We start from the raw sequence: 26372 nt of genomic DNA on the forward strand, positions 1-26372 counted from the left end.
ACCTGGACAGAACAATCCTCAGCCTCATCATAGATAGAGTCTGAATGGTTTTTTGAGCTATCTTGAGTATCATCAGCATTTTGTACCTGACAGCTGGAGTCATTTGTCCCATCTTGACCCTGCAGTTGAGTCTCTTCAATCTTCATCATCTTGGCTAAGCACTTCACATGGTATCATTGAACTATTTGGGATAAGTGAACTTTTCTTTACATTGCCTTCAGTCACAAAAACAATATCTCTTTTTGTTTCAACATTATTCTTCTCGGGAAAATAAATCCTATACCCTTTAGTGGTTTCTCCATACCCAACTAAAAAGCCTTTTTCTCCCTTAGCATCCCACTTGTGTCTCTTGACCTTCGGAATATGGGCGTACACTGGTGTTCCAAACACCTTAAGGAGATTTATGTCAAAACTTTTGCCTGTCCATAGCTCGTATGGAGACTTTCCTTGAACTGAGCTTTTCCCGGTTCTATTTAGCACGTAGGCAGCTGTGTTAACAGCTTCCGCCCACAGACTATTTGGTAAGTCTTTCGATAGCAACATTGTCCTGCCAGCTTCCACTAGAATGCGATTTTCAATTTCAATTTTGCCATTCTGTTCCGCTGTATATGGTATCGAAGTCTGGTGTATTATTCCCTTTGCAGAAAGGAACTCTTTCACATCTCTATTTAGAAATTCTGTTCCACAGTCACTTCTGAAAATCTTCACCCTGTTACCAGTCTCAGTTTCTGCTTGATTAATGAAGTTTTTGACGCACGCCTTTATCTCATCCTTGCCTTTTATGAAATACACTTTCCTGTACTTGGAGTAGTCATCTTTAAATACTACGTAATATCTGGATCCTCCAATTGACGGTTCTTCCATTGGCTCACAAGTGTCCGCGTGAATGATCTCGCATGTTCTTGTGCTCACATTTTCGCTTGCTGGGTAGGGCAAGCGGTGAATTTTGCCCTTTAAGCAGCCCTCACAAGTATCGATTTGGGTTTTATTTACTTCGATATTGTATTTCTTGAGCACATCTTTCACATACGTCATATTTTGGTGAGCTAACTTTTCGTGCCACTCGTGTAAATCAGCATATTTAGTACCAGCTACATTGGCTGTGCATGTATGTAAAAACCGAAAATTAAAATAATACATGCGTCCACTTCTTTCGGCAATAGCCATCAATTTATTATCTTTATAAAACTTGCTTTCATTTTCGCCGGTAACAACAACATAACCTTTTGACGTAGCACAGAAAACAGGTTGGTTTTTGTGGTAATTCCCACAGGAGGTCCTTGGAACAATAGGAAGGCACTTTGGATTATCCGAACGTTATTTATTTATAATTTATTAATATATATTTACACAAACATGTTTACATCATGAGTCCTGTCAAAAGAGTGTCGTTTGAAAACTCAAAAGTCTGCACATAGACAACTGAGATTCCAAACTTAAAGTTGGTCAAGCATGAGTCGATTGCATATTCAACCTTCACAATAACACACCCCCTCAATCGACTCTGCTTGAAGCGTTAGTACATACTTTACAACTTTTATCTAATACTTTACAACTTTTATTTAAAAAAGGCCACAATCTCATTTCCAGAACAATATATCAAAACTTTCATCACATTACCAAAAAACAAAAGGTTTCAAAAAACGTTATCATCAAATATTAATTAGTACATATCTACATGTACTCTCATATAATATAAACTCCCACTAATCGACACATCACTACTAATATATAAATAAGTAGTTAATTATTCAGCTTCTCGCCTCATATTATTCTTTATTCTCCCACTCGATACATCGCTACAAATATATAAATAAACAGTTAATTATTCTACTTCTCGCTTCATATTTATCTTTATTCTCCCACTCGATACATCACTACTAATATATAAATTAACTACATTTATCTCCCTTATTTGTTCCACCTCTCGACTCATACTTATCTTTATTCTCCACCGCTCGATACATCTCCCCTTCTCTAAACAAATACTAAAATACTAAAAATTATAATAATATTTGGAATAAATAAAATTTTGAAAAAATACTTAAGGATAACTTCAGAACACAGTGTAAATAATAATTATTAAATGAATGTGTGGTTTTACTCTTTTTTCAAGTTCGTTTGATGGTTGCTTTTATATTGATTCACTTACCATTAGTACACTTACACCCCCTTAAGTGAATCATTATTAAGCACCCCCTTAATTCTAACTTTATTTCATGCTTCCAGAATCCTTAATTTTTCTTTCAATACACATTCCTGTATTATTTTTACACACCCTATAAAAAACTTACATACTACGATAATTATAAACAAACCCCGACATGAGCCGAAAAAATAATTAACGTTCACTTTAGCCCGCACTTATACTACACTCAATGACTCATTTTAGCCACAATATCACTAAAACACTAATCTTCGTTGACATTTTTCAAACTTTACAGCCGGTAAACTTTTAGTTAGTATATCAGCCAGCTGTGATCCCGTCGGACAGTATTTAACTGTAATCTGATTTTCGTCAATTTTCTCTTTTAGGTAATAGTATTTTACGTCTATGTGTTTGCTTCTTCTCCCCATGATTCCTTTTTTCATAAGCCAAATTGCGGATTGATTATCTACTCTCATCTCAACTTCTAGTTTTTCCTTGGTTATCTCAAAAATCAGATCCCTTATAAATAGTAGTTCTTTACAACATTCTGCTGCTGCTATGAATTCTGCTTCTGTGCTGCTCAGTGCGACTACTGATTGTTTTCTTGAGCTCCATGCCACTGGTCCACCATTCAGCCAAATCACAAAACCAGAAGTGCTGCGCCTAGTGTCTGGACCTCCCGCGAAATCCGAATCACAATAACCCCTGAGTACTTTATCATCTTTATTAAAGTGAATCCCTTTTTCTGTTGAGCCTTTCAGGAATCGCAAAATTGTCTTAGCATTATTCAAATCATTTAAATTTGGAGAATTTTGATGCCTCGAACAATAACCCACTTGAAAACTAATGTCTGGTCGCGTTTTATTCGAAAGATATAACAATGACCCTATCATCTCTCGGTAAAGCTCATGAGACTTAGTATCAACCTTTACTGACGGATGCTGTTCTATCAGAATTGTTGGACATTTACATTCTTTGGCATTGTTTAGGCATTTCTTAATGATTTTCTCACTGTATGTTTTCTGAAAAATTTTAATCCCATTTTCATCTTGCTTAATGTCCAAACCAATGTAATTGGTGACTTCATCTAAGACTCTTAGTTCAAAAGCCTTTCTAATTCTTTCTATTATGTACACTAGATCTTCTTCTTTCTCTCCAAGAACTAATCCATCATCGACATATACCGCAAGAATAATATTTCTTTCACCCTCCATAACAAAAATGCATTGATCAAGTTTCATCTGCTTGAACCCCATCTTTATTAAGAACTCTGTAAACTTAATATTCCACATTAGTGGAGCTTGTTTCAGACCGTATAAGCTCTTGTTTAGTTTGCATACTTTGCCTTCTTTGTTGCTATAGCCTTTGGGTACCTTCATGTATATACATTCTTTCAAGTCTCCATGTAAAAAGGCTGTCTTCACATCAAACTGTTTTAATTTTAACCCTTTTGCCGCTGCAATAGATAGTAAGATTCTTAAAGACGTACTATTAACTACCGGACTGTACGTCTCGTCATAATCTATTTTGTACTTTTGTTGAAAGCCTCTTGCAACTAGTCTGGCTTTATATCTGCCATCAGACTTTACTGTAAAAATCCACTTGCTAGTAACTAATTTTCTTCCTTTTGCTTCCTGTTCATCCACAAATGACCACGTCTTATTTTCTTCAAGTGATTTAATTTCTTCTTTTATTGCCTTTTTCCATTTATCCTTTTCTTTTGATTCTATTGCCTCCTCGTAAGTTAACATTGAAGCTTCAGTATCATAATTCATTAAATAATCTTTATATCTATCAGGTAATCTGCGGTCTCTAGCAGGTTGAACTCTTCTATTTTGATTAACATCGCTATCAATATTTTGATTTTCAATACTTCCAACTCGATTTTCAACTTCTTCATTATCAAAAAATTCTTCGTTCCCATCATAAAATACTTCATTATTTTCTTCTTCTTCAATTGTTTCTATTTCATTTGTTTCATTGTCTTTTGTTTTATCTTCATTTGTTTCGCCTTCATTTATTTCACCTTCATTTGTTTCGCCATCATTTATTTCGCCTTCATTTGTTTCGCTTTCATTTGTTTCATCTTCTTTTGTTTCACCTTCTTTTGTTTCATCTTCTTTTGTTTCATCTTCTTTTGTTTCATCTTCTTTTGTTTCATCTTCTTTTGTTTCATCTTCACTTGTTTCGCTTCCTAATCTTCTTAAATGAATAACACCTTCTCGAACATTCTCTGCATTTCTACTTCTTACTTTTATTTTTAACATATCACCTTCTCGACTCTTCTCTATATTACTACTTCCTCCAACTCTTCTTGATGTTTCAATTCTTCTTAATGTATCTCCTTCTCGACCTTCATTTATATTGACTCTTCTGACCTGATTTTCTTCCTGCCTGTTTATTTGATCTTCATTTTGTGTTGTGCCTTCTCTAACTGTCTCTTCAGTTTCTTCGTCGATTGTCCAAAGACCTCTAATACTTTCATCATTTTCTTCATTTGTATATATACCTTGCTCATCTTCATTTATTCTTACATCCCTCGCTCTTACAATTGTTTTTGTTTCATCCACCCATATTTTGTAACCATTCCTGATATAGCCAATCAGGATTCCCTTTTGCATCTGACATCTAGCTTTCGTACACCAGAGTTTATTTTATAATAAGTTGTTGAACCAAAACGTCTTACATGTGATACATCAGGTTTGATGCCAAACCACATCTCTGCTGGAGTTTTGTCTTTGCCTTCGGTAGGACTTCTATTGATTAAGAAACTTGCAGTTATAAGAGCTTCACCCCATAGATAATTTGGAACTCGACCATCGAATATTAATGCTCTCGTTCGTTCTAACAAGGTTCTATTCAATCGCTCTGCTTTTCCATTTAATTGAGGAGTGTAGGGTATTGTTAGATCCATAATTATGCCCTTAGAGCTGCACCAAGACATTAGGTTATTGTTCGAGTATTCTTTTCCGTTGTCGCATCTGATTTTCCTAACTTTTGTATTGAAATGGTTCTCCGCTAAAGTCACAAACTGTTTTATTTTATCAAAGGCTTCACTTTTAAAAGTAATTAAGTAGACAACACAAAAATGTGTAAAGTCATCCAAAAAAGTAATAAAATATTTTTTATTATCCCAAGTGGGAATTTCTATCGGACCGCAAATGTCCGTATGGATAATTTCTAAAGGAAATTTTGCTTTAATTCTATTATTTTTGAAAGGTTTTCTAGTCATTTTTGCTTTAATGCATATTTCACAAAAGTTTTCTTTATGTTCCCCCCAATTTTGATACCGTTCACCAGTTTAGCTAGACGCGGCACATCCGATACGTGACCTAGCCGACGATGCCAAATATCGGCGTTCTCAGAAAGCAAAACCTCGCGAACAGTGTTAGCAGAAAATTCTGTTTCATAAAGACCGTTTCTAGTTTTATATCCCGTAAGAATAATGCGATTATATTTCTTTACAGTTACCTTGTTTCCAACGAAGAGTACAGAAGCTGCATGATCAATAATTGAACTGATACTGATATCTGTAATCAGGTTTCTAGAAATTGCAGGAACATGTAGTACATCTTCCAGTTCAAAACCATTTGTTTTTACTGTACCTATGGCTTGTGCGACGAGGTTCTCTGCATTAGCACATCTTATTTCTACATTTACATTTTCTGTGGGGTTAATGACATCATTATTATAGAACATGTGAGAGGATGCACCCGAATCAATAATGGCTCTAATACTAGTTGTATGCTTCAGTTGTTCACTCACCAGACTAAAAGTGCGACAAAATTTTTCAATGTGTCCCTTCCTGTTACATTTCCTACATACCTTTGTAGAAAAACATTCACTGGAAGTGTGGCCACTTTTATTGCATATTGTGCATTTTTTATTATTACAGAATCTCGCAATATGCCCTCGTTGGTTACAATTAAAACAAATTCTTTCATTGCTTTTCATTGCTTCCTCTGTTTGGTGATTTATATCTGAATTGACTACAATTGAATAATTATTATCAACAAGCTTAAGTTCTTTTTGAATTCGTTCGATCAAAGTATGTATGGTTTGGTCAGACTTCGGAGTTACCTCCCATACAGTCCTGAAGTAATTTAATTTTGAAGGTAAAATGGTCAAAATCTTTTGTATAAGCATGTCATCATTTATTTTATTTGCGGTAGATTCTAGTTCAAAACACATATTTTGCAATTTGCTAATATCTTGAAGTATATCTCCAGTAAATTTGTAGTTATAAAATTCTATAACTCTGAGGTGACTGTCTTTTTCCACTTTGTAATTGAATACAATATCTAATTTTTCACAAATATCCTTTGTGGTTGAGCAATTAATCACATAATGTAAAATATTTTCATCTATTGAATTTAAAATATAGTATTTAGCTTTTGCGTCTTTACCTTTATCATCGGCTCCAATTCCTTTTGCATCCAGAAATAATTTAGCTAGTTTTCTCCAATTAGAATAATTCGTATTTAATTTCAAAGTCTTTATGTTGTCCTTGCTGTCCATGATGTAGTTTACTTACGGTTTTTCTTTAACTATGATGTTACTCTCGTTGCTAAGGTTATGTTGTCAACAACTGTGGTTGCTAACGTTATTCTCGCCGTACGAAAGCTGACTAAATAATGCTGAAAAAATACAAACACTTCCTAGCTTTAAATACAATGTTCCTTAACGTTGCGTATGGGCCATAACCTGTGGTAATTCCCACAGGAGGTCCTTGGAACAATAGGAAGGCACTTTGGATTATCCGAACGTTATTTATTTATAATTTATTAATATATATTTACACAAACATGTTTACATCATGAGTCCTGTCAAAAGAGTGTCGTTTGAAAACTCAAAAGTCTGCACATAGACAACTGAGATTCCAAACTTAAAGTTGGTCAAGCATGAGTCGATTGCATATTCAACCTTCACAACACGGAAGTATAACTAAAGCATGGAAGCCATGCTAAAATAAGAGCTCGGTGACATGTATCTTATTCACACCACACTATTACCTTTTTTATATGAGCGAATGAGACAATATTCCACAACTTCTTTCGTTTTCTCGAAGGTTGTCCCTAAATGCTGATGTCAAAACGGACCTGGGGTCCATTTATTATACGGCAAAATTAAATATACGTTTGTCATTTCACACTCGGTCTCCATCTTTGACAACTGTACATAGTCGTATTATACTGGTTCGAGTTTTTACCGCGACTTCAATGGTCGTCTTGACGATATTTATTTATTTTGTGAGGATTTCTGATAGATCGTGGAAAAAATAGCTCAGTGTATATTTGTGATAGTTCCAAGTTTCATTTCTGACTATGGCTTGTGTGATCAAGTGTTGCAAATCACATTCAGGAAGAAAAGAAAACACGCAAGAGGTTATATCATTTCATCGGTAAGTTTCTTGAGTTTTTGATAATATTTATTGAAACGACCTGGCAGAAATATAAATGTACATATTAGTAGTTTATACAATTCAAATCTTATTCAATTCTGAATAGATTTTTGCATATTTTTTGGAAGTTTTCTCAAACTCCGAAAGGTTATGTTTTTTAGCATAGTGATGTGATGTGTTTTATCGACCTTGCAATAATAACCTATCAATATTCATACCTTAAAAACGCCATCAATGATTACTGTTCTTTGTTATGATTCTCTTGTTATTTAGCTATTTTACAAATTCAACTTTATATATTTCTTAGATTTCCGAAGAAGAAGACCGGAAACACGAAGTTCAAGGTGCGATCCCAAGACTCCACCAAAAAGAAGGCCAAGAAGCTGAAATGGAGCAGGCCCTGAGATGTCTCCCCAGGTGTCTACCTTTGACAATTGTACATAATCGTATTATATTAGATCAAATATCTCAGCGGTCGTCTGGCCGATTTTTAATTTAATTGTGTTTATTCCTGATAGATAGTTGATGATCCTGCAAAATTCTTATTTGTGATGTGTTCAAGTTCCTTGTGTGATTATGGCTTGTGTGATTAAGGACTGTAATTCACGTACATGGAGAAAAGAAAACTCCCAAGAACCTGCTGTGTTTCATTAATGAATTTCGGTCAGTTATTGATACTATTATTTGTAGGATCTAAACAAAGCATAAAATACGATCTTTTCATAGTTTATATAATAACTACTACCATGTTAAATTCTGTTCTGAAGTTTCTCCAAACTGTTTTTAGGTTATGTTTTTGTACTAGTGATGTGTCATTTTTATCGACGTCCCGACATTAACTCTATTGACATTCTTGCATTGAAAAGGACATAAAAATGATTAATGATGATCAGGTATCACAGACTGGGTAAATGGTAATGTAACATTTCTAGTGAATTAAACTTATAGTATTTTTTAGTTTTCCAGAAATTCTCAAACATTATTAAAAAGAAACTAAAAATAGGTGAAACTATTAAAATAATAAATTTTGGTACCTACACTGCCGTTTTGTTTTATTTTCTATTTGATAGAGAAAATATTATTGAGGTAAGTATAAGTAGATTCTTGAGTGGTGGACTAGAAATTAATAGAGGGATGCTACACGAATTAAATTACTTAGGTTTTTGCGTAAGGAGAAGAGAAGAATGTATTTATTTGTTTTATACTCGTATCTCCCATCTTCTATTTTTTACAAACTATTTAGGCCGATATTACACTATCATAGAAATATAGTGTTTTGAGTTAAGCGACACAATTTTGAATCATAGGTAAATTTATTTTGAAATGTGTAGTATGCATTTTATTGAGAAGTTATGTTAAAATAAAATATATGTGAGTGTGCATGGGACAACGTCCCACTTTGTCGATTGCTATAAATAAAGCCGCTTCGTCAGTTTATTAATATACAAATACAAAGCAAATACATATATCGTCACTACTTTGGAAAAATCTCGTATCTCACGCTGCTCCTCAAACTTAAAACGCAGTAAGTCTATATGCATTCCATACATACTTACTACAATTTTCTTTTCATTGACAGACAAAGATACAAGTTTTTTTTAAAGTAGTGACGATATGTACAAGTAAATCTCGCCTTAATGGTAACTGACAAAGTGGGACGTCTTACTAAACACACTCACTTATGACATAGAAAAATAAAATTGCAGTTTTGTATAAACTTATTTAATCATATCTCGAAAAGACAGGTTCTTTGAATCAATTGAGTACCTTAAAACTAACATTTTTGTATGACCTAGTTATAAATACATTGCTTAGATAAAATTCATTTTGATTACAATATCAATATTTCTATTAGTCTCTTAGAACTTTCGTTGTTTTCCAATATAAAAAAATTTCCAAGTTTTCTTACAACTGTAATAAAACAATTAAATATTAACACCATACAATAAATATGAAAGTACCGTCAGGTTCCGGTTCAGACATATTAAAATCAGCACGGATAGCGCACTATTTGTAAGTGCGATAGGGACGGCCTGATGTTTTATCGTTTATCGCGCGACCATGCTTGCCTGCCACCACGCTCAAGCGCGCACCATGGCTCCTCAAGAATGAATACTTGAGTGATCCGTTTTTAATGTATTGAATATAATTATCATAAAATAACTTTTGCCGATTCTGCACTAAAATGTATACGGAAAGCACTCGCATTCAAGTGATCTTCGCAGATAAACAATCCCTCGTCGGTACTCCTTCCAAACCGGCTGCTGCACACCACTCTGGTTTAGTTTGGCTCGGGACGGTAAAAAACTGCTTGCCCGACGTTAAACTAGTGTTGTTTTTGCAACTTTTCATGAAACAAGACTTTATTCGAGGCATTTTATATTGTTTTTATACATATACACAAGCACAAATTCAGCGGTATGCGATAGTTATTAAATTTTGTTTGTTGATAGTGTTGACACTGTTGATAGTGACACTTGACAGTTAGTCATCTCGGACTGTTTAAGCTGAATGTTGTATGTTGATCATAGAGAATAACTTTATTTATCATAAAGCCTGAGTGTTGCCACTCTTACAAGCTAAGTTTCAGCACACATCTTCCTTTTTCTTAAACAAAAGTAATTTGGACATCACTAGTTACCGGTTATTGAAGACGACTGTTACACCACTAGTTGACATTACATATCATGAGTGACACTGACATATCAATAGATTCTAACCTAAAATTAAGTAGTAAACAACTTATTTTTTTACTAATTAACAATCATAGCACGTAAACATTAGGACATTAATTAATCTGTTACGTGATGCTATAAGAAATGATCTACAAACAATTTCAGTCTAGGAGCAGTTTAGTGCGGCGAGAGTTTACAATAGGCTAATCAACAAAATTGATATTTCTGTATTTTATAACAATAAAGGTCTTGAAATAATTATCTGTTTGACTTTGCACTAATAATCACTTCTCCTTATTTACGATGTATACTAATTTAAGTACAAATTCACTGAGTACACAACACTATCAATGTTCTTAATTTTAAATGAAATATTAAAACTTAAATAGGGAAATCACTTCTTAACAGTCTTTACACAAACACTTTTTTGTGGGTTTTACATGCCGTCCCGATCTGGTGGTAATGATTTCCTTTTCTGGTGAGGTCTCTGAACTTGTGAGTGACAAATATGATGATGACTCTGGGGTATTGACAGGAGTTGATTGTGGTGATCCATAAACAGTTTCAGAGTTGGGCTCTTGTATGGGACTGCTTACTGAGATCTCCGCTGATGGTGTTTTTGGTCTCATTACAGGTGATGATGTTCGACGTTGTTCTTCTGTCGGTGGCGAGTGGTTCATAGTCTCTGTTTGGTCTGTAGTTGTATTTGGTTGATTGCAGTCTTCTGGAATGATACATATGACGGGCTCTTGACTTGGTGATAAAGACAAGTATGGCAGAGATGGTGTGAGAGCAGGGATAGAGCTCTGTTTCTTTAAACCATTAGTCTGATCAGGTAGTTCAATGATTGCTTTCCTATTTTTCCTCATTTCACTTCCTTTTTCTGTCAATATGTTGTAGCTTCGAGGTTCTTCTCTTTTTCCAGTGACTGTTCCATATATTTGTTCACTTGGTAGGAATACTCTTTTCCCAGTTTCTAATTCAGGTAGTTCTTTGGCTCTATGCCTTCTGTCATAGTTTTCTTTAGCTTTTTCTCTTCTTTTCAGTAATTGTTCTCTTATGTGCTCTATATCTTGTGTTTTTGGTTTCAGTGCTGAAGATGTTGTTGGTATGTTTGTATTCAGAAGTCTAGACATAGCAATTTGTGATGGAGCAACTCCTAGTTTATTGGGTGTTGTCCTGTAGTGAAGTAGTCCAAGTAGAGGATCTTCTGGATTTTTATCAAATATAGTCTTAAAAATCTTTATTCCTATTTCCGCGGCTCCGTTGCTCTGGGGAAAATGAGGGCTAGAGGTGGTATGTGTAAATTCCCAGTCTCTTGCAAATTGCTTGAATTGTTTTGAAGCAAATTGAGGGCCATTGTCAGATCTTAAGATGCGGGTATACCATGTCTGGCCATAATGCACTTTAGGTGGTTGATTATTGCCATAGAAGTAGTAGATGTTAGTGATACTATTTCAGGGTAGTTTGACAGTACATCCCTTACGACAAGGTATTCTTTTCCTTTGTAAGTACATAAATCAGCTGCTATTATTTCAAATGGGTATTTAGGTACATCTCCTGGTATGAGAGGTTCGGGCCTTTGTGTGGTCATTTTAGCACAGAACTCACATTTGTTTGACCATAGGGTGATGTCATGTTCCCATGTAGGCCACCATACTGCTTGTTTGGCTCGCATTTGGCTCTTGATAGCAGTGACGTGTCCAGTGTGGAGCTTTTCAATTATAGTTTGTCTTAGTGTTGTAGGTATGTATATTTTTAATCCACATGTAATTAATTTATTGGTCAGAACAAGGTCTTCTTTATGTTTCCAAAATGGCTTTATTTCTTCTTCAATATTTTTATAATTAGGCCATCCATGCATTATATATGTATATAGTTTCTTGCATATTTCATCTTCTTGTTGAGCTTCTTTTATTTTTTTAAGACGGTCATCAGAGAAAGGCAATTCTTTGTGAATGCTCAGGAATGTTGTCTCGTCAAGCTTATCACTTCTCTCAAGAATGTCTTTGTCTTCTTCTTCAGTTGGAAGTGGGGCTCTAGATAGCATATCAGCTGTGTACATGTATTTTCCTGGGACATGTTCTATTTTATAGTTGAATGGAGTCATTCTCATTCTGAACCTTTGAAGTCTTGTAGGCAGGTCTGCTATAGGTTTTGATCCTAATATGGCAAGTAGGGGTTTGTGGTCAGATCTCAGAGTGAATGTTGGTAAACCTTGTAGGTAGAGTTTGAAGCGTTCGCATGCCATAGTTGTTGCACATGCCTCCTTTTCAATCATTGCATACCTCTGCTGAGTAGGTGTGAATGCAGATGACCAAAAGTGAACTGGTTTCCAAACATCTCCATGTTTTTGTTCAATCACTGCACCCATTCCATATTGTGATGCATCTGCCGAGACTCTGGTTTCTAAATTTGGGTCATAGTGTGCTAACTGAGGGGCTGTAGTTAACAACTTTTTGATTTCTTGAAATGCCTTAGTGTGTTCTGCATTCCATTCTCTCGAGGAATCCTTTTTTAGCAGGTCACGAAGAGGTTTTGTCACATCTGCTATGTTTGGTAGGAATCTGAGATGTTGATTTATGGCTCCCATGAAGCTTCTTAATGCTGTTAAGTCTTCAGGTATTGGAAGTTTATTTATTGCTTTTACTTTATCCTGTAGGGGTTGTATTCCGTTATTTGTTACTTTATAACCCAGGAATGTGCATTCGTTAGTTCTGAATATACATTTTTTTTTGTTTAAGGTTACTCCTCCTCTCTGTAAGGCTTTAAGGACTTGCTTGAGGTTTTCATCATGTTCTTGTACAGTTTTTCCATGTATTAAGGTGTCATCTACATGATTTATACAACCTTTGATTCCTGCTAGTATTGTTGCCATTTTTCGTTGAAAAATCTCACTTGATGAATTCATGCCCATTGGCATTCTATTGAATCTATATCTTCCAAAGGGGGTGATGAAAGTAGTTAGATCTTTAGAATCTTCAGTAAGTTCAACTTGGAAATAACTTTTTACAGCATCTATTTTTGAAAAGTATTTGGATCCAGCAAGTTGTGCAAGACACTCTTCCACGGTTGGCAAAGGATGGTATTCCCTCATGACGCTTTTATTCAGTTCTGTATAGTCGACTGTAACACGTACACTGGTGTCGTCATTTTTGTCCGGGACAGGTACCATTGGAGCGCACCATTCTGTTGGATGAGTTATAGGTTCGATTACTCCTATGTCTTGAAGGTTTTGCAGTGCTTTTTCTACTTTTGGTCTTATTGGTATGGAGATATGCCGTGGAGTAGTAACAGCATATGGTTTGGCGTTTTCTTTCAATTTTATGCAGTATTGGCCTTTCATGACACCTAGTCCAGTAAAGAGTTCTTGGAATTCCTCTTCAGGTAGTATCTGGTTGGATATTTGCATAATTTCGATTTTAGAATGCCATTTCACAATGCCAAAATTGTCACACTCTGTAAGACCTAGTAATGGTGTGTGTTGGTCGGCAAGCACATACACATCTGTGAGCATACTTTTGCCCTGCCATGTCAATTTAATGTTGCGGCATACACCTCTTGAGGGGAGTGTTATTTTGCAAGGGCCTAACAATTTTTCCTCTATTACAATTGGCTGAGGCAGTTGTAGCTTAATGCGCAGTTCAGGACTTATGACGGTCTCTGATGCTCCTGTATCAACTTTAAATTTCACTTTTTGGCTATTTACAAATATAGTGGCATATTTGGGTTTGGAGCGGGCTGCTCGTGGCGCAGAATTTACTGAGTCGATAATCTTTTCTGAGGTTTCTATACTTCCAAAGAAAAAATCTTCTTCTGTTACTTCGTTGACAGTTTTATATTCCTTCTTGCCTTCTTTTTTCTTTTTGCATACAACCAGCCAGTGTCCCTTTAGTCCACAGCCTTTGCAGGTCGAATTAGTAGCTTCGCAGTCTGCAAATTTGTGCTTTGGTGTTCGTCCACATTTTCTGCAGGATTCGGAGGTTCCCGTTTGTTTTATGGGCTTTTTAGCACTCACCCTTTTATTAATGAAATTTACTTCTGGGGTCTGTGTTGTTGGGTTAAGTGTAGCTCTATTGGCTTCTACGATCTCCGCATGTCTGACTCTGTTGATTACAGTTTCCAGCTTTGGTTCTTCTTCAAGGTTTTGAAGAGCCTTCGAGAGCTCCGTGTCCCTCATGCCGGCGACGATACGATCGCGTATAAGTTCCTCTTCGAGTGTTCCAAACTCACATTTTTTTGCTATATTATGTAAGTCTGTTATGAAGTCGTCTATACATTCGTTTTCATTTTGAATGCGTTGGTTGAATCTTGCTATACTATACATTTTAGTTTTTCGGGCTGAGTAGTAGGATTCAAATTTGGCTTTGACGATATCGTAAGATTTCATGTCGCTTTCGCTCAGTTTCATCGAAGTGATGACGTTATTGGCTTGAGCACCCATGATGTATAGTAATGAGTTTACCTGTGTCTCGCTTGGTAGCATCTTCAAACGAGTTGTTTCACGATATTGTTCAAAACGGATGATCCAATTTTCCCAGTCGGTAGCTTTAAAGGTGAAAGGTTGTGGCGGCGGCGTGGTCATGCCGGGCAGGAAACTTATTGTTTGGCTTGATGCTGATGATGCAGAAGTTTGTGCCGCGAGTTGGGTTTGTAACTGCTGTATCAGCGCCATTTGCGCTTCCATTTGCTGCTTTAGCTCTTCCATAATTCTTTTTCACATCGGGAAAAAAAATATCCACCATGTCACCATGTATGTTGATCATAGAGAATAACTTTATTTATCATAAAGCCTGAGTGTTGCCACTCTTACAAGCTAAGTTTCAGCACACAAATGTTAAAACTTTTTTTTTAGGAATGATTTTGTCGTTTTCTTAGGTGTATGAAACAACACATGTGACGTCAAAAAGCTGCGTCTTGACGTTTGTAACTTACGCTCTTTCTGTTCGGAGTAGTAATAAAAAGGGATTTTCGCATTAAAATAGCAGTTTTTGGGAAAAATAAAAAAATACGTGTATCTTTAAATATTGAGTTCTTTCAAACCAAACAATAAAAAGTAGTAGTCGAAAATATGAAATGTTGTCAATTGAATCGACAAAGTAATATCCCTAGCTATCACAAAACCAGGGACCACCTACCAAAAAGAGAAATAACTAGCATATATCCATCCTTTTTCAATACATTATCTAAGTCATAAGGAAGTCAAGGATGAGTATATGCATTTTACACGAATTTTTATTAGGGGGGCTTGCTTCACAATAACAGTTTTCAATTCCGGAACGTGAAGTACGTTCTCTATGGCAGTCTCGATCCAGTCCGTTCCGTTCCACACTTGCACTGCCATCTGTCCTATACCGTGCACACTAACTTTCGCATTGTTTCCTACAACTACGAATTTATCGTTTACGGGCGTATACGACGAAAACAGTAAAATGTCACGACACATATGCTCGCTCGCACCTTGGTCGACGAGAAATTTGGTGGTTTGGTAATCTTCACTGTCCATACTATCGACCACAAAAGCATTTCTTTCTTTGCTTTTTCTATAACGACACTGGCTTTTTAAATGTCCCGGCTTATTACAAAAGTAACATTTCAAAACTTGTCGATTATCCTTGTGATGCATATTCTCAGTCTTATTGTACCTGCATTCACTTTGGTAATGTCCGACGCGGTTGCAAGAGAAGCACTTAATTGACTTATTTTCCACTTTCTTTGCCACGAAAGCTGACGTCGACGGCAAATTCTTATCTTTTTCTTTTATTCTCTCTTCTTCAATCTGAAGTCTGGCCGCTAAGTTATCATACGTCTGCTTCTCCTCGGGAGCAGACTCCCATGCCGAAACAAAATGATTATAGGCTTCAGGCAACGACATGAGTATCTTCGTTATTACGAATTTATCAGATATGGTTTCGCCAAGCTGTTTCAGCTGGTTCTTCATCTCCTGTATTTTTGATAAAAAGACGGCCATTTGCACACCCTCTTCAAATTTGTACTGGAAGAAGCGCTGTTGAATTATGTGTATAGAAGTTTCAGACTTCTGTTCATACACACTCTGCAGTTTTTTCCACATTTCTGCTGACGTTTCACAAGCCAATATGTGTAACATGACTTCTTCCGTCATTCTTGTCACCATGAGCGCCTGAGCTTTCGCATCTTGCGACTCCCAACGTGCTCGTAGCTTTTCATCTTCTGGCTTCACGGTCGTCCCGTCTACTACTTTAAACAGACCCTGCCCTTTCAGTGACACCGAAGTTTGGAATTTCCACACATTCCAATTTTTGGAACCTTCCAGTTTAATTGCAGTACCTACTGCTCCTGCACTCTGTGAAGAGATCTTCTCTTCTTCCATCCTGTAGGCCCTCCTTCCTTGGTCGAATACTTCGACCAAGTATTCCCTTCCCGGTGCGAAAATTCAAGATGGTCGCCGCCCCGCAAACCGGTATTTTTGAAAATGTTTTGGCGCTACAGTTTTCCCCCTTTTAACCTATATTTTCTTTTCTTTATTTAGTTAGGTGCCTGGGCCCATAACCAGATAAAGGTTGAATAAAAATATAGGTAAAAGTGTATAAATAAATTTATTGTCTTATTAGGACACACAATACGTGGCGCATCGCATCGCCATGACACCCAGAGAGATAGAGTGAGATAGCAAGAATACCTATCTCACATGCACAAACACAATATAGAAACTTATTACATTGTTTATCACAGTATGCCGAGCCCTCCATATTTTATCGGCAGTGTAACTTGGGACCAACTTTGAGAATCCACCGAGACATTCAAAATTGCGCACAAAGACTCATTAATCACTTTATCAATGGCTGAAGTCAGATCGGGAAATTTCCATACTGGGCTGCATCGTAGTATGTACATAAATTTCGGTGTAAATAGACACAATCTTAATATGTAAATAGCCATGTGGGAACTATAATATTGAAAAGAAGGGCCGAATTATTCTTAAAATTATTTAATTTAGAATATACTGTCGGTGGAATAGCATCATCGTAAATTGGAGCTCCCAGAAGATTAAGAGAGTCGCGGGTCAGGAAAACAACATTCGGTGCAATACAGTTCAAACCTGTATGTATATATATATATATATATATATGTGTGTCGGATCGCGGGCGTATCATACCAGAACCGTTGTCAGGCCCTGCCGTAGTTGTTTATGAGGGCTTTTCAATAAAATACCATGTCCATATCACAGAATTTACTGCACAAAACCGATTACACATTTAATCACATCAAATAATACATCCCGCCTATTATTTCGAGCAAACCGCCGGATTAGACCGAAGAATCCCCAACAACGCCAGCACTCCTCAACCATTCCCCTGCAGATCGATTGACAGCCTCCAATCATCTGTTCATCATCTGTTTTTCGATTCCGTTCCTTTAGACAGTAGCATCCTCTCTGACTTTTTGGCAGAACTCAGTCGAATACCAGCCAGGTTGTACAAAGTTGTAAAACCCTTGTTTGCTCTATTTGTCAAATATAGCGTCATAACTACGTATCTTAAACCACATTTTGGTCATTCTCCGACATATATATATACAAATACAGAATGTTCGGTAACCGGATGAAAAGCCAAAAGTAGGCGATAGTCTAGGCCCTTTAGAATATTCTTATGTCTTGGACAAAATTTGATTCGTCGTTTTTAGGGTTTTTTTTTAAACTTCTCGGTGAAAACTCCAAAATTTCAGACTAAATCGATAAGCGTACTCTTGTTACTGTAGATAGTTGTTTTGGTTTTATTTCGTATTGTAAAATGTCTATCGTATACCATAAAAGAAATTAGACATATCTGTGTCTAAAGAAAATTAAACTACATAGCTACAGCAATTTGAAAATTGAATAACATAAAAACATTATTTGAGCGATTACTTAGTGTTCCAAACTCTGGGGAATAAGTTTGGAACAAAAAGAATTAAAACAATGCCTGAATTCATCTCCAAAGGTTTATCAACTATAACTGCTATCATTATAACTCAATCTGTACAAACGTCAGTCAAGCAAAGGAATGATTCATACCTTTGGTTAGCAGTGGCTACACTGCATGTATGGAATGACTGTTAGAGCCTTTCTCTAACCGCTGTCCTCGTTGCTTCCACACTGGTCAGCATGACTGGCATCTCAAGATCTGTATTAAAAAGGGGTAACTATGACTTACAAAGTCACTAAATTATCTCTATATAATATCACACATTTAGTTCTATGCAAGTATTATTACAAGGTTAATTTCATGTTATATTCTTTCCATTATAGGTTCTCAAATCTCACTGAAATCATTAATTCCAAGATGCTTATTGAAGTTATTACAGTTCCAACTATTTATCATCATCATCATTATCATGACCATCATCATGTTAGTTCCCTTTGAACTACATAAATGTAGTACTTAAATACATATGTAAAGTATCTCAAAGATACTTTCCAGCCACCATTATGGTGCATCAATATTCATACCAAAGTACTACACAAATAATGCAGTAAATCAGTAAACAAAGTCAATTTCTAACAACATTTGTCTTTCATTATAGTTGCTATTATCTCAACTAATGTATTGAGATATATCAACTCAATTCAGCATATTCAGGATACAAAATTCCACATATGATAGTCAAACTCAATATGAAAGCTTTGTAACCATTCTCTCACGAAGTACACTTCTCAAATATAGAGAATAAATGCAGATGGTATATCACGGATACAACATCAGATCAGATGAGTATAACATCATCATTGCAAGTATCTTAACACCACTCATAAACACAACTATGGCAAGCACATTAACATTACACATAGATCAACACATTACAGATTATTAGAGATATTTCATAAACCACAGAACACCTCTGTAGTACACACATTATCAAAGCCACTTTTAGGTAAATCATAGATGTTTCATAAACCACATTATCATATCAGTAATTACTTTCATAAACATAAATTTAACCAACACATGAAAAACCCATAGGGAAATCAGGTAGTTCTTTCATCTGGCACATTACCAAATCCATCTTTATCAAATCATACATTTTCTTAGACACAATATACAAACTTAAAGCTATACATTTACATGGTATGTCACAACGCTCCACACTAGTGGCCAACGCCTGACAAATATCATTATTAGACCCAAAATGTGTATGAAGGTTCGTCAACCCTCTCAGAGTAGCGCTAGTCTGTACACATGCCCGAGGGCCCTTACAGTGATCACCATCTTGGGGGTCCTCCCAGAGGATGCGTGAACCCATGGCCTTCAGGTGTCAGCGGCCAGGTCTCACAAACTCACTGGCGTTTACCAAGGCCTGGGGCGCGACTCCAACCCCAGCCAAACTCATAACTTTCCTCATATTAAATAGATAACACAATTACTAAGGCTGGACCGCACCCCAGCCCCCGGTGGCGGTCATACCAGCATCAGGGCTACCCGATGCCTGGTCCCAAACTCGTTGGGGCCGCGCTGACTTACAGCCACGTTGGCTCTTTCCCGCATTCAACATGCGCCATTTTGTGATGCAATCATGTTAACTACATGATCTTTATATGCATAAACGTGTAACAACTCCCTGCCACACTCATTTCAATATATTATCCACAACAGAAACACCATCATCGTAAACTTTGTAATAATGCATAGCAATAATATTCAATCATGAAAAGTTAGTTTTAGGTTAAATGTACGAGAACGTTTTGGGAAAATAACTCCTCTTTTATCATAGAGATATAAAACACCACTTAGCTTTCTTTGGTGACTCGGCTCCCCTTGATGAGCACTGATTCGAATATTAATTTACATAATTAAATTCAACACGCCATAAAGTGACAAACAGGTTTTTACTGGTTTGAATGGAGGTTGTTTCGTTCAGTTGGTAGTGTTGCCAGGTAACTCGCGAAACGTCGCGACACACCCGACGACGAAAGTTTAATGAAAAGGAGTTAGTGTAAGCAACAAGTGGCGGGACCACTCTTTGATCTTCTCCAATTGCTTGGACCGCTGTTGCTCTCTTTTGTCTCTCATCTCTAGGCGTCACTGACTCTATGCCATCTTGTGCAAATCACTCTGACATATTTTCAGAGGTATACATGATTTCTGTTTCATTGATGCCTTCTACTTAAGCCTATATCCACTTTATTTTATCTCTGTGTACTTAGTATGTTATTATCCACTATCTCTTCCTTTGATCTATTTTCCATTATGTTTCACATCTTCTCTTTGAACCGGTATAACTACTTCTATATCAAGATCCATCACTTCTTCCTCATAGAATGTTTATCATTTAATATATCCTTTGCAGGATCCACAGACACCATTGATTCTCCTATCTCAAGGACACAAATGTGCTATATATCCTATAAATATAGTATTACCTAATTTGCTTTGGCCACTCTACATTGCCCATTTATTTCTGTAATTAATTTTGATATACGATCAACTTTCTGAGTCTCTCTGTTCTGTTGATTTTTTCTTAATTTGTACATACTATGTCACCAACACAACACGTGGTGCCACCTTAACTTGAACTCTCACTTGTTTATTCTTAACCTCTCACAATTCGAGAGACCCTCCCGCGCCAGAAAAAGAATTGTCAATCATCTGATTGTTAAAACATTTAGATGGGCTATATAACAAAACTTCAGAACCATTTAAGTAGCCAAAATGTAACTTTTCTATGTCACTTAACGGTCCTTTTGCCACATCAGCCGGATTCAATTTGGAGGGTATATTAACGCAGATCCAAGTTTCTGTTCTTTTACATTTCTTCTATCCCCTTTGTTACAAATAGTACAAGTAACTTGTTTGACTGCCACCTATAACAATCTGACTGTTATACTCTAATAAATGTTTACTTAGTCCCCTTTTATTGGGAGATATCTTTTTACATATCTATATAATATAAAGCTACAACCCGACTGACATTTTTCAAAAAATAGGCAGAAGGGGGATTTGAAGGTGGCAGTGTTTGGTGTGGTCGTATAGAGTTTGGTCCTGCGACCCCGGATAGATCAGACCGTCGGTCTACCGGTTCCGGGTAAAAAAATGTTGGACGGCCTGGCCAAACGGCTGGAGTTAGCCGGGGAGTGTTCGACCAAATGTCATAGAGGACCCTGGGCAGTTTTTGACGCCGCCATTTTTTTTTCAAAATGGCCGACTTTTTTTTTTTGACGATTTTTCAAGTTTGTCGTAGAGAGCTCAAATGTTGGTCATAGAATCTCCAAGCGGCCTCGATTCGAATGAAATAAAAAAAAATTGAAAAGTGCTACAAATGTGGGAAAACTGGCCACTTTTATTTTGTATGGCAACTTTTAAACCGTAAGAGATAGCCGGGGGGTGCTCGACCAAATGTCATACAGGTATCCGAGTAGAAAAAAGTTGCATTAAAAAAAAATCAAAATGGCCGACTTTTTTTTTGAAAATTTTCAAAATGGTCCTAGCGCGCTGAGATTTGGCACACGGGTGGACGGTCGCGCCAAGATTAGTATTCAAAAAGAAAATTTTGAAAAATTCAAAATGGCGGCCTTTGAGGGCCAATTGAAATTTGAATGGAGGTTTTTCTTTTAATTACCATAGCTCCGTAACGGTACAAAGAAGTGAAAAGTGCTCAAACAAATGTTATACAGTCACCCGAGGTCCATCGAATGGCATTAAAAAAAAATCAAAATGGCCGACTTTTTTTTTTGAAAAATTTCAAAATGGTCCGAGCGCGCTGAAATTTTGCACACGGGTGGACAGCCACCCTAAGATTAGTATACAAAAAGAAAATTTTGAAAAATTCAGAATGGCGCCCTTTGAAGGCCAATTGAAATTTGTATGGAGGTCTTTTTTTTTAATTCCCATAGCTCCGTAACGGTAGGGAAAAGGTTAAAAGTGCTTGAACTAATGTTGTACAGTTATCTGAGATCCATCGAATGGCATTTACAAAATTTCAAAATGGCCGACTTTGAATTTTTTTTTTTTTAATTTCGGTCCGAGCGCGTTCAAATTTGGCACGTGGTAAGAACGGGGGCCAAAAATAGAAATGAGAAAAAAAAAATTTGGAAAAGTCAAAGACGGTGGCGAGAGGGGACAAAGTCAAATTTCCCTACCAGTTTGTATGGAGGTTTTTTTTTTAAATCCCCATAGCTCCGTAACGGTAGGGAAAAGGTTAAAAGTGCTTGAACTAATGTTGTACAGTTATCTGAGACCCATCGAATGGCATTTACAAAATTTCAAAATGGCCGACTTTGAAATTTTTTTTTTTATTTTCGGTCCGAGCGCGTTCAAATTTGGCACGTGGTAAGAACGGGGGCCAAAAATAGAAATGAGAAAAAAAAAATTTGGAAAAGTCAAAGACGGTGGCGAGAGGGGACAAAGTCAAATTTCCCTACCAGTTTGTATGGAGGTTTTTTTTTTAAATCCCCATAGCTCCGTAACGGTATGGAAAAGGTTAAAAGTGCTTGAACTAATGTTGTACAGTTATCTGAGATCCATCGAATGGCATTTACAAAATTTCAAAATGGCCGACTTTGAAATTTTTTTTTTTTTCGATCCGAGCGCGTTCAAATTTGGCACGTGGTAAGAACGGGGGCCAGAAATAGAAATGAGAAAAAAATTTTTTTGGAAAAGTCAAAAACGGCAGCGAGAGGGGACAAAGTCAAATTTCCCTACCAGCCTGAGGGAGCGTTCCACAGGCCAACGGTCATTGCTCCGGTCCGAGGTCCGAGCTGCGTACAGACAGTGCTCCCAAGCAAAAAAATATAAGTAAAAGTGTCTAAAAATATAAGTACTTACTAAGACTTGCGCTGCACTAGGTCGTTCCCTTAGTATTAAGTTTATAAGGTTCTGACGGAAGATCAGCGCTGCGGCTTCCGTAGCATGTATGCTGAGTCAGCGCCTATTCTATACCACAACTGACATTCCACGACCAATACTTCAGTTAAATTAATAAGTGTCCTAATTATTGTACTTTTTAGTATTTCGTCTTTCTTTCTTTATTTTTTAAGTTTATAAGGTTCTGACGGAAGATCAGCGCTGCGGCTTCCGTAGCATGTATGCTGAGTCAGCGCCTATTCTATACCACAACTGACATTCCACGACCAATACTTCAGTTAAATTAATAAGTGTCCTAATTATTGTACTTTTTAGTATTTCGTCTTTCTTTCTTTATTTTGTTTTGTGTTGCAAAGCATGTAAGTTTGTGGTTGAATAAAGAATTTATCTATCTATCTATCTATCTATCTAAGTAAAGTGCCGCGGAGGCCCGACGCGAAGCTTCGAAACCAAGCGAAGGCCGAAGGCCGAGCTCCGCGTAGGGCCGAAGGCCCGGAGCGTCCCTGAAGGGGCGCCAACTTCCCTACAACCCCCACAGTAACTATGCGGAGGGCTGAAGGCCCGGAGCGTGTCTGAGAGGCTCCCATCAAGCACGCGAAGGCCGCAGGCCGAGCTGCGGGCAGAAAATGCTCCCAAGCAGAACAATAATGAAAGTGTCTAAAAAGCGACGCGGCGGGCCGGAGGCCCGGCGCGGAGCTTCGAAACCAAGCGAAGGCCGAAGGCCGAGCTCCGCGTAGGGCCGAAGGCCCGGAGCGTCCCTGGGAGGGATGCCAACTTCCCTACAACCCCCAGTAACCACGCGGAGGGCCGAAGGCCCGGAGCGTGTCTGAGAGACTCCCAAGCACGCGAAGGCCGCAGGCCGAGCTGCGGGCAGAGTGCTCCCAAGCACGCGAAGGCCGCAGGCCGAGCTGCGTACAGACTGTGCTCCCAAGCAGAACAATAATTAAAAGAGTCATAATAAGCGTAGCGGCGGGCCGAAGGCCCGACGCGGAGCTTCGAAACCCAGCGAAGGCCGAAGGCCGAGCTCCGCGTAGGGCCGAAGGCCCGGAGCGTCCCTGATCGGCTCGCCGGCGGTCCGGGAAGTTGGAGCTTAAACACGACCCAATAGTAAAAGTGTCTTAGAGAAGCGAAACGATGGGCCGGAGGCCGCAGGCCGTAGGCCCGTCGTGAGCTTCTCAAGACACTTTTACTATTGGGTCGTGTTTAAGCTCCAACTTCCCCACAACCCCCATAGTAACTACGCGGAGGGCCGAAGGCCCGGAGCGTGTCTGAGAGGCTCCCAAGCACGCGAAGGCCGCAGGCCGAGCTGCGGGCAGAGTGCTCCCAAGCACGCGAAGGCCGTAGGCCGAGCTGCGTACAGACTGTGCTCCCAAGCAGAACAATAATTAAAAGTGTCATAATAAGCGTAGCGGCGGGCCGAAGGCCCGACGCGGAGCTTCGAAACCCAGCGAAGGCCGAAGGCCGAGCTCCGCGTAGGGCCGAAGGCCCGGAGCGTCCCTGATCGACTCGCCGGCGGTCCGGGAAGTTGGAGCTTAAACACGACCCAATAGTAAAAGTGTCTTAGAGAAGCAAAACGATGGGCCGGAGGCCGCAGGCCGCAGGCCCGTCGTGAGCTTCTCAAGACACTTTAACTATTGGATCGTGTTTAAGCTCCAACTTCCCTACAACCCCACAGTAACTACGCGGAGGGCCGAAGGCCCGGAGCGTGTCTGATAGGCTCCCAAGCACGCGAGGCCGCAGGCCGAGCTGCGGGCAGAGAGTGCTCCCAAGCAATTAATCAAACAAGCAAAGCAAAAAAACAAAAAAGCATAGCTCAAAAACAAAAAGCATAAGCATAGCTCAAAAACAAAAAGCAAAAGCATAAGCAAAGCACAAAAAGCAAAGCACAAAAGAACACCGCGGGGCCCTCGGGCCCCGCGCACCTTTAAAAAACTAGTTCTTTTCTTTATGTCTTCCTTTAAAACAAATATAGCAGCTGTTTGTTAATTTCTTATACAGTTTTTCATGACCTCATAGATAAGGCAAAATCGCTGTAATAATACATACATACATACAATCACGCCTGTATCCCATAAAGGGGTAGGCAGAGCACATGAAACTACTAAAGCTTCAGGGCCACTCTTGGCAATAAGGGGTTTAAAGAAAACGAAACTGTGGCATTGCAGTGACAGGTTGCCAACCTCTCGCCTACGCCACAATTTAACCCATATCCCATAGTCGCCTTCTACGACACCCACGGGAAGAAAGGGGGTGGTGAAATTCTTAACCCGTCACCACACAGGCAGGCTGTAATAATTGTTTTCACAATTTTCTAGCTTTCCATTTAAGTTGATATTTTATATTTTCACTTTTGGTGTCATAAGGCCTCTTTAAAAGAAAAAGGAGAGCCTAAATTTTAATAGGTGATGAAGTATAGATAACCTTAGTTATCAGATTGCTGTCGATATGCTCAAAAATAGGTATGAAAACCCAAGCAAGTGGTTAATATCCATTATGCCACTCTATACAGAGTGAAAGGTTTGAAGATTGGCACAAGACCATAAATGAGATCCAATAACATCTCATATTCTTAACATTCATTAGGGGAAAATATTGATCATCATCACTTGAGGTTCATACTCATAGAAAAGTTTCCAGAATATATAATATATGAAGTGAAACTAAGTAAGTTTAAATCTACTTAAGAACTTAGAAAACAACTTGATATTGTTATAATGGCAAGAGAATCCTCTCTCTCTCGTTTCGAGGTCACATGAAAATTAACAAAACTGAAGAAGTTCAATTTAGTACTGAGGTCCTCCATACCTCCTTTAGGTATATTAATTTATCAACATCACATCAGTCCCACTGACTTATACAAGAATGAAACTGGTCCCATCAAGGGGTACCAGTCCAATTAATTTCCCTTAAACTTGTGGAGTATAAACTCAGATAATTTGCTTCGCTTATTAACCCGTAGTTTACTTAATTGTATGTTAGACACCTTTATATTAAATTGTAGAATTAAGGCATTTTCAAATTCAGCTAGTACTTCTTCACCTCCGAGCTGTGAGGTAGGTAGTCACTTTAGAAATTTCATTGGTACTTGTTTGTTTACAATTTTAAAATACTGATAAAGTTCAGTATTTAACCGGTTTTTTATAGTGTGTAATTTTGATGAAATGATGACGCTTTGTTCTGATTTGTTTTTTAACTCATGGTATTTGTGCACATAATAACTTGGTGTCAGTGGTCAACTTCTCTATATTACTAACAAATGTGGATACTTGGGCAAGCAGGTTTTGTTAAAATTGGCATAAAATGGTTGATTCCAATAAGAAGTATTTTAA

General features: G+C 37.8%; 2 protein-coding genes across 3 annotated transcripts in view; one reads left to right on the forward strand and one right to left on the reverse strand.

The window, feature by feature from the left end:
* The window catches only part of LOC125229224, a 58842-nt gene that overhangs the window by 10607 nt on the left and 21863 nt on the right, over positions 1-26372 (forward strand). The window lies entirely within an intron of this gene.
* LOC125229225 lies at positions 10079-14486 on the reverse strand. The gene is made up of 2 exons (XM_048134019.1): positions 14078-14486; positions 10079-11230 (listed from the first exon to the last, which is right to left on the reverse strand). Exons 1-2 carry the CDS (start codon positions 14403-14405, stop codon positions 11202-11204), a joined length of 357 nt encoding a protein of 118 aa, XP_047989976.1. The 5' UTR covers positions 14406-14486; the 3' UTR covers positions 10079-11201.

This window comes from Leguminivora glycinivorella, chromosome 8, assembly GCF_023078275.1.
Source record: "Leguminivora glycinivorella isolate SPB_JAAS2020 chromosome 8, LegGlyc_1.1, whole genome shotgun sequence".
NCBI classification, from domain to species: domain Eukaryota; kingdom Metazoa; phylum Arthropoda; class Insecta; order Lepidoptera; family Tortricidae; genus Leguminivora; species Leguminivora glycinivorella.